This window comes from Salvelinus sp. IW2-2015, linkage group LG32 (assembly GCF_002910315.2).
Source record: "Salvelinus sp. IW2-2015 linkage group LG32, ASM291031v2, whole genome shotgun sequence".
NCBI classification, from domain to species: domain Eukaryota; kingdom Metazoa; phylum Chordata; class Actinopteri; order Salmoniformes; family Salmonidae; genus Salvelinus; species Salvelinus sp. IW2-2015.
Window position 1 is genome coordinate 35229509 of NC_036871.1, and position 9063 is coordinate 35238571.

The following is a 9063-nucleotide window of genomic DNA, read 5'->3' on the forward strand; positions in this document are numbered from 1 at the left end:
CTGAGTCAGCGACAGGGACAAGAAGAAGGACCCAAATGACCCTTTGACCTCAATTTTCATATTTTTTTGCTTTTGGGAGACAGAGAGAGAACCGTAAGGTTAGAAGCACAATTTGACCTCAGGAACGTTCCTAAGGTCCTCCCGATCTGTGCAAGCCTAACATTGACCGTGTGGCATTAACCCTTAACAGTTAAAAGAAGGTGTTTACATCAAACAGTTTACAATGACATGTCTCCCCATAGGAATACATTGCCTGCTCCCCTAAATTCAACCTGAAGCCTATGTGGGTTAATAATGCCTTATGAACCTGTCTTCGATGACAATCCATCAGGCCACTATGAGGTCTACCTGTGTCGATTCTAAGCTTCCTGGAGCAACCGGAAGTGGTTAAATCACCTAAAAGTGTTTGCCGTACCCAACCTGCAGTTTGAGAGAAATAGTGCATTCAACCCTATGTAAATCAGTGAGTTCTTAACGTATAGACTTAAAACTCAGGATTCTGTAAAAGCCCACTCCAATGAGGATATGTGTTTACTTCAGCTTACTGTGCCAACCGGAAGTGCCATAATTGGTGTCAAAAGGGCTGTTTCGAAGGGTTAAAAAAGTCAAATCTTTCCAAAACTTAATATATGTGAATAGGCAACCCTCATGAACTGTAAATCAGTCATTCATCCCATCAGATTTCAAGGAAAAATGTACACACCCACACAGAAAGGATGGAGTGACACACTGAGGGCTTAGAGGCAGACAGTGCCTGCAATAGTTACTTTTGTTCGAACTTTTAAAGAATCGTCAGACCTAGAGTTCTGAAACTTTACAAACCTGTTCTAGAGCTCAGGTCGATTAAGCACGGTGAGTATGTGGCTCTAGAAGGTTCTCGGACCGATTAAAAAGCCTCGTGCATTTGCATTGACTTCAATTCATTTGAGCATTACGAAAATGGTGACATTTAGAAAAGTCCCAGAGTTGCAAGACTAGGTGCATTGAAACCGGCTCGGCCCATAGAGACGGACCCCGACATTTCTGTCCGATAGCTCATTCAAGGACCCCGTAGCAAGGCATGGAAAAAGTGGAATTTCAGCACCAATTAAGGTTTTGCTCAAGCACCGAATAACCTATCGAGCCGAAACTTGGGATTCGAGGTCGCCTCACATAGGCTAAACATAATGTGAGAACTGGACCCGCAGCTAGAACATAACTACGTATTATTTGTTTTATTATGGTTAAATGGAAGGCGCTGTGAATTTTGGGCCTGCTCTGAAATATGTGATAGTTGGCTTCTAAACGAGTTGGAAAAAGTGAGTTTGGAGTCAGATGGTATCAGTTTGGTGTCTGAAAATATCTAATTGGCTGATGGACACTGACTTGCTAGTTGACTTTTGTGCATTGCAATAAGCTTCAACAGTGAAAAACCACCAAAATAGCATTCTGAAATCACCACTAAAAATGACATCACCATAGTCTCCAGCCGTGCCGAGTTCAACGAGATGCCCCGCTTGACCGTAGCTTGCTCGTCTGAGCGCAGCTACAGTGACAAGAAGATGACCCTTGACCTACATTTCAAGTTTTTTTGCTTGGGAGACAGAGAGAGAACTGTTAAGGTTTAGAGCACAATTTGACCTCAGGAACGTTCCTAAGGTCTCTGTGCAAGCCTAACCTTGACCGTGTGGCATTAACCCTTAACAGTTAAAAGAAGTGTTTTACATCAAACAGTTTACAATGACATCTCACCCCATAGGAACACATTGCCTGCACCCCTAAATTCAACCTGAAGCCTGTGTGGGTTATGAATGTCTTAGAACCTGTCTTCAATGACAATCCATCAAGCCATATGAGGTCTACCTGTGTTGATTCTAAGCTTCCTGGAGCAACCAGAAGTGATAAAATCACCCTGAAAGTGTTTTGCCATACCCAACCAGCAGTTTGTGATATATAGTGCATTCAACCCTGTGTAAATCAGTCAGTTCTTAACGTATAGACTTAAAACTCAGGATCGTAAAAGCATACCCCAATCAGGATATGTATTTACTTATAGCTTCCTGTGCCAACCGGAAGTGCCTTAAAATGGGGTCATAGGTGCTGTTTCGAAGGTTTAAAAAGTCAGATCTTTCCAAACTTTAATGTGTGAATCGGTCAACCCTTCATGAAACTGTAAATCAGTAATTTCTCTAAACAGATGTCAAAGAAAAAGCTCTCTCACACACACACCACAACCACACACAACACACACACCACACACACACACACCACACACACACACACACACACACACACACACACACCACACACACACACACCACAGCAAGGATGGAGTGAAAAAGTATGGTGTTTAAAGACACACAGAGCCTTAAATGCTTTTAGGGGGGATCCAGACTTCCATACCCGCTCTGGGAGCGCTATACTACCGCCTAAATCAATGGGTGCTGGCCTGAGTGATTTATGGAGGTTTTAAAAAATATTCTATGTTTTTTCTTCTGGAAAATATTTATGTTTATTCTTCTCGAGTCAATGGCCTGAGTGATTTTGGAGGTTTTCAAAAAAATTTCTAAGTCCAAACTTTTCGTGCACCTGGTATTTTTTTGGGGTTACCAGTTGTCATTTTTCAAAACGGTTGAAATTGCTTTTAGGAGGCATCCAGAGTGTCACATGACCGGATGAGGGAACTATTCTTGTTCTTCTTGTAACGTTCCGGTAGGCTAGAAGCTTTCCGGTGTTTTTGCTGCTCGACACAGGTCGACGCAGGTATTGCACTTGATTATCGTTATCGTAACCGTAGGTGCAGCCAAGTGGAAATACGAAAGCTTTCTAGCTATTTCGCACTGACGGTAATTTGAACACAAGAACGTTTCTAGTGAAAAGGTGCTTACACTCAGAGCCATGTATTTACAATCAGCCACCCTAGCCTTATTACGGGTTAACATTTTGGTAATTTTGGTTGGCCAACAAAATGTAAGACTACAATGACTGCATACGTTTCCCCAAATGTTATACGAAAAAAAAAAGTTTTGTTATTGATGGACAATGGCAAGGCTGCCATTGTATTTTCAGTTACATTCTGGTCAATAAAAATGGTTTACACGTTTATTTTTTAAGAAATACATGGAACTACAACCGATAAAAACACCATTAACCATCATGCATTGCTTACATTCATTCTATACTGAAAAGTCTGTTCAGAAAAATCGAAAACAGTACATATAGGCATAAAACCACAATGTTTTAATAGGGATTAAAAAAAGACAATATATATATATAACCTCTTATGGTTATATGGTTAAAAAAAGACAAAATATCTATATATTCATAACGTAAAATAATAAATACAGGCGATCGCGTCTATGTTGTTGCAACGGCTTGTGTGTCGCCTACTGGTTAAATTCGTGTCTTTTCGCACGAATTAAGTAGCACAGAAATTCGTGTATTTTCAAACGAATTGAACCACCCCAAAAATGCACAACACAAAAACGCACGAAATCTGCTGAAATACATTTTGTACATATATGCGCGAATTGAATGTGAGGCTGGGCTGCTATACCAGGCGGTGTCAGAGGAAGGCCCTAAAAATTGTCAAAGACTCCAGCCACCCTAGTCATAGACTGTTCTCTCTRCTACCGCACGGCAAGCGGTACCGGAGCGCCAAGTCTAGGTCCAAGAGGCCTCTCAACAGCTTCTACCCCCAAGCTATAAGACTCCTAAACATCTTGTCATATAGTATATAGTCTCGCTAATGTTATTTTACTGCTGCTCTTTAATTACTTGTATCTCTTATTCTTATCCTTTTTTTTTTTCAACTGCATTGTCGTAAGTAAGCATTTCACTGAAAGGTCTACACCTGTTGTATTCGGCGCATGTGACTAATATCATTTGATATGATCAAACTTTTGAACGGTAGTGTATGTGTATAAAACAATATAATTTAGCACACAACAAAATAAACATTTAATAAAAGCAATAACATTCAACTACATAGAGGTACGCAATCAATAATGTAAACTGCCTGAGTGGCACCAGCACATGTAACTGCTGTGAACTGCAGATTGTTCCACAAATTAGGGCCAAAAAACCCAAAACGCAGGTTTTCCCAAATCTGAAGAAATTGAAGGGATCTCTAGTGTTATCCATTCCTGAGAATAGGTTTGGTAACTTGCGATTCTTAACTTAATTAATGAAGTTACATATGAAGGGAGTTTCTGTAAGATTCCTTTGTAAATAAATAAAAGAGAACGCAGCTCTCTTCTTACAGACAGAGAGGTCCATCCTACATTTTTATACAGACTGCAATGAGTCCTAAAATTGTCCCCCGTGATAAAACGTATTACAGAATGGTAGACTGCGTCCAAGGGTTTCAAAACAGGTTGTCTCATGCATGTAAACAATATCACCAACATCCAATACAGGGAGAAGCGTTGTTTGAACAATCTTTCTCCGAATTTCAATACTGAGGCATGATTTATTTTGATTTAAAAAAACTCTTGGATCTTAGCTTCTTAGTCAGATTTTCTATATTTACTAAGGACAACTTGTCATCAATCCAGACACCCAGGTATTTATATGCAGGTCCTCAGGGTCAACATTTCGTGACCCAGAGAACAGCATGAGCTTGGTTTTACTTGTATTTAACACTAATTTAAGATCTGTAAGTGATTTCTGAATTTAATCAAAGTCATGCTGAAGTTAACGAATGGCCTGCTGCACTGAGGTGGCACAGGACCACAAAACTGTGTCATCTACATAGAGATGAATGTTACAACTATTAAGTGTTTCCTATGTCATTAACATACAAGGTGAACAATAATGCACCCAAAATCGAACCGAGGAACACCTTTTTGAATCTCAAGAAATTCAGATTTAACCTTTGTCAAGATGGCCTGAGTGCTGTCAGTAAGATAATTCTGAAACCTTAAACAGGCTGTATATCCCAGGCCTATTTTTGATAACTTCTTCAGCAAAACAGAATGATCAACAATGTCGAACGGCTTTGACAGGTCAATAAACAAGGCAGCACAGCTCTTTTTAGCATCCRAGGCATTGACAAGATCATCAACAACTAGCRTGGTTGCTGTGGTAGTACTATGCCCAGGCCTAAACCTTGATTGGTTTATATTAAAAATACAATTATCAGATAAAAAGGAATGAAGATGTACATTAACCAAGGATTCAAGAATCTTAGCTAAAGAAGGTAGTCTTGAAATGGGGCGATAGTTGTCAAGATCATTTGTATCCCCACCCTTATGGAGTGGCAGAACATACAGTTGAAGTCGGATGTTTACATACACAGGTTGGAGTCTTTAAAACAAGTTTTTCAACCACTCCACAAATTTCTTGTTAACAAACTATAGTTTTGGCAAGTCGGTTAGGACATCTACTTTGTGCATGACACAAGTAATTTATCCAACAATAGTTTACAGATTATTTCACTTATAATTCACTGTATCACAATTCCAGTGGGTCAGAAGTTTACATACACTTAGTTGACTGTGTCTTTAAACAGCTTGGAAAATTCCAGAAAATGATGGCTTTAAAAGCTTCTGATAGGCTAATTGACATCATTTGAGTCAATTGGAGGTGTACCTGTGGATGTATTTCAAGGCCTACCTTCAAACTCAGTGCCTCTTTGCTTGCCAAAACTATAGTTTGTTAACAATACATTTGTGGAGTGGTTGAAACACAGGTTGGAGTTATTAAAACAAGTTTATGTAAACTTCTGACTGCAGCTCTCAATCAGTGCAACCTGTTGAAGATAGCATAGGGCTAAAGCGTACCATTTTATCTGATAGGACAAGCTACAATTTAGCGTTCTGTCACATGCAAGAAATCAAAGATTTTAAATTGGCTTATGTTCACCAGTATGGCTCCCATAACTTATAAATGCCTCATGAGCTAAGTTGAACCGTCTCATCTCATCAGAGCCCAAAATATAAGCTTGTTTTACTCCTTGGTTTGTAAACAATGTAATTGTAAACATTGTATAGCCTCAAAACATGGTGAAAACTATAATTTTGTTGAGTCATGGTTTACCGAAACAGCTTTGTTGCAGGGTGGGCGCTTTTACTGCAGATTGCCCCTTTAAATCTAAAATAGGAAGTGATATTTCTAAATTTCTTAGTAGATTAACACAATATAGTTATATGGTTGAACTCCTATTTTAAAGGGATAGGAAGGGTTGGCTGTGCATTTGGCCAATGACAAGCGTTCCACATTTAACCCACCCACTTGTGAAAATCTAAATATCAAGTCATTTTTTGGTTTATATGCAACAACAAAAAAGGAATTAAAAAAACAAACAAGCAATTAACATTTTTATTCAGCTTGATGGTTCCGGGTGGCATTGATTGATCCGTTTCCCATTTGTCAGATTTTTTTCTTCATGTATTTTGGGTACAACCAGTAGCTTAAATAGTTGCATGTAGCTTGACTCCCCTCCTGAAAAAAAAAATTATAACTTGAAATCACACTTATGGTTAATGGCCTACTGAGTACTTCGAACATGTCCTTCGTGTACAACATGAAGTGTGTAGGCTACACCAGGGCTGCGTTTCAAACACATCAAAGACACACCCTCCTCCACTTACCCTCGCCTTATGCCCTTGGGGGAATCCCCACAGCCATCTTTGCCATCGGTCCAAACAATTAGCCAAGCAAGGGAAGTWGGCAACGTAAGACCCTCAGCCCTCCYTCTGAGTTTGCGTGTACACCTCTGTTCACTCCGGGGCCTGAAAACGCCCCATACATCAATTTGTGATGATTGTACATCCGCTAAGAAAAGTCAGCCAAAACTTTAAATCAACATCAATATGGAGAAGTCAACATACAAGTGTAAATAAAAATGGATGTAAATAAGTTAGAAAATGTGCTACTAATGCACGAAGGCAAACGCGTATCATAAAAGTAATTATGTTTGGTTAGCTTTTGGAAACGTTAGCTAGCACATACAACTTTCCCTAACATCACACTTATACACWAATTTTCGATGTACCTGATATCGTCAGATGGATAGCAATCGATGTCTGCGGATGAGTTGTCTTCTAGCCAAGATATGAAATTATAATTGACTGTAGCGCATATAAAGCACACTGCTACCGGTGGTTCCATGATGACTGAGAATACAACCATGGGTACTTCCGGGTTGGAGCGAGCGGTCGCATTCGCGCTTTGGTCCGCAGGTAGTATAACTTTTCATTACATTTCATTACATTTCATTATAGTACAACGGTTTGATTTGTCTAATCTTAGCAATTTCTTCTTAGCTAGCTACATAGCCGTCTTTGTATCAAAGATAGTTGCGTAATTATCGTATTTCGTCGTCCTAACGCGAAAAGGGAGGAGAGGAGGGTTGAGGAGGCAGAATCAGGAGATAGGTTGGAGAAGGTTTGAGCAGAGGGAAGAGATGATAGGATGGAAGAGGAGAGGGTAGCGGGGGAGAGAGAGCGAAGGTTGGGACGGCGCGATACCATCCGAGTAGGGGCAGTGTGGAAGTGTTGGATGAGAGCGAGAGGGAAAAGGATACAAGGTAGTGGTCGGAGACTTGGAGGGGAGTTGCAATGAGGTTAGTGGAAGAACAGCATCTAGTAAAGATGAGGTCGAGCGTATTGCCTGCCTTGTGAGTAGGGGGGGAAGGTGAGAGGGTGAGGTCAAAGAGGAGAGGAGTGGAAAGAAGGAGGCAGAGAGGAATGAGTCAAAGGTAGACGTGGGGAGGTTAAAGTCGCCCAGAACTGTGAGAGGTGAGCCGTCCTCAGGAAAGGAGCTTATCAAGGCATCAAGCTCATTGATGAACTCTCCGAGGGAACCTGGAGGGCGATAAATGATAAGGATGTTAAGCTTGAAAGGGCTGGTAACTGTGACAGCATGGAATTCAAAGGAGGCGATAGACAGATGGGTAAGGGGAGAAAGAGAGAATGACCACTTGGGAGAGATGAGGATCCCGGTGCCACCACCCCGCTGACCAGAAGCTCTCGGGGTGTGCGAGAACACGTGGGCGGACGAAGAGAGAGCAGTAGGAGTAGCAGTGTTATCTGTGGGTGATCCATGTTTCCGTCAGTGCCAAGAAGTCGAGGGACTGGAGGGAGGCATAGGCTGAGATGAACTCTGCCTTGTTGGCCGCAGATCGGCAGTTCCAGAGGCTACGGGAGACCTGGAACTCCACGTGGGTCGTGCGCGCTGGGACCACCAGATTAGGGTGGCCGCGGCCACGCGGTGTGGAGCGTTTTGTATGGTCTGTGCAGAGAGGAGAGAACAGGGATAGACAGACACATAGTTGACAGGCTACAGAAGAGACTACGCTAATGCAAAGGAGATTGGAATGACAAGTGGACTACGCGTCTCGAATGTTCAAGAAGTTAAGCTTACGTAGCAAGAATCTTATTGACTAAAATGATTAAGATGATACAGTACTGCTGAAGTAGGCTAGCTGGCAGTGGCTGCGTTGTGACTTTGTAGGCAGCTGGCAGTGGCTGCGTTGTTGACACTACACTAATCAAGTCGTTCCGTTGAGTGTAATAGTTTCTACAGTGCTGCTATTCGGGGGCTAGCTGGCTAGCTAGCAGTGTTGATTACGTTACGTTGCGTTAAAAGAACGACAGTAGCTGGCTAGCTAACCTAGAAAATCGCTCCTAGACTACACAATTATCTTTGATACAAAGACGGCTATGTAGCTAGCTGTGTAGCTAGCTACGATCAAACAAATCAACCGTTGTACTGTAATGAAATGAAATGAAAATGTGATACTACCTGTGAGCGAAGCGGAATGCGACCGGGTTGTTGAGTGCGGAAGTTCTATTCGGTAGACGTTGGCTAGCTGTTGGCTAGCTAGCAGTGTCTCCTACGTTAAGGACGACAAATAGCTGGCTAGCTAACCTCGGTAAATTAAGATAATCACTCTAAAACTACACACTCTAAACTACACAATTATCTTGGATACGAAGACAGCAAAGACAACTATGTAGCTAGCTAACACTACACTAATCAAGTCGTTCAGTTGAGTGTAATAGTTGCTACAGTGCTGCTATTCGTAGATGGTGGACGTTTGCTAGCTGGCTAGCTGCTGGGCAGATAGCAGTGAAGACT

At 41.5% G+C, this 9063-nt stretch overlaps 1 protein-coding gene across 1 annotated transcript in view; it reads right to left on the reverse strand.

Moving 5' to 3' along the window:
* Positions 1–6286: 6286 nt before the first annotated feature.
* The window catches only part of pias4b (protein inhibitor of activated STAT, 4b), a 25050-nt gene continuing 22273 nt past the window's right edge, over positions 6287–9063 (reverse strand). The window contains exons 13-14 of the mRNA XM_023976825.2: positions 6573–6713; positions 6287–6423 (exon numbers count right to left, since the gene is read on the reverse strand). Coding sequence (XP_023832593.1) covers positions 6702–6713 — 12 coding nt within the window. The 3' untranslated portion in view covers positions 6287–6423; positions 6573–6701. The remainder of the gene's footprint in view (positions 6424–6572; positions 6714–9063) is intronic.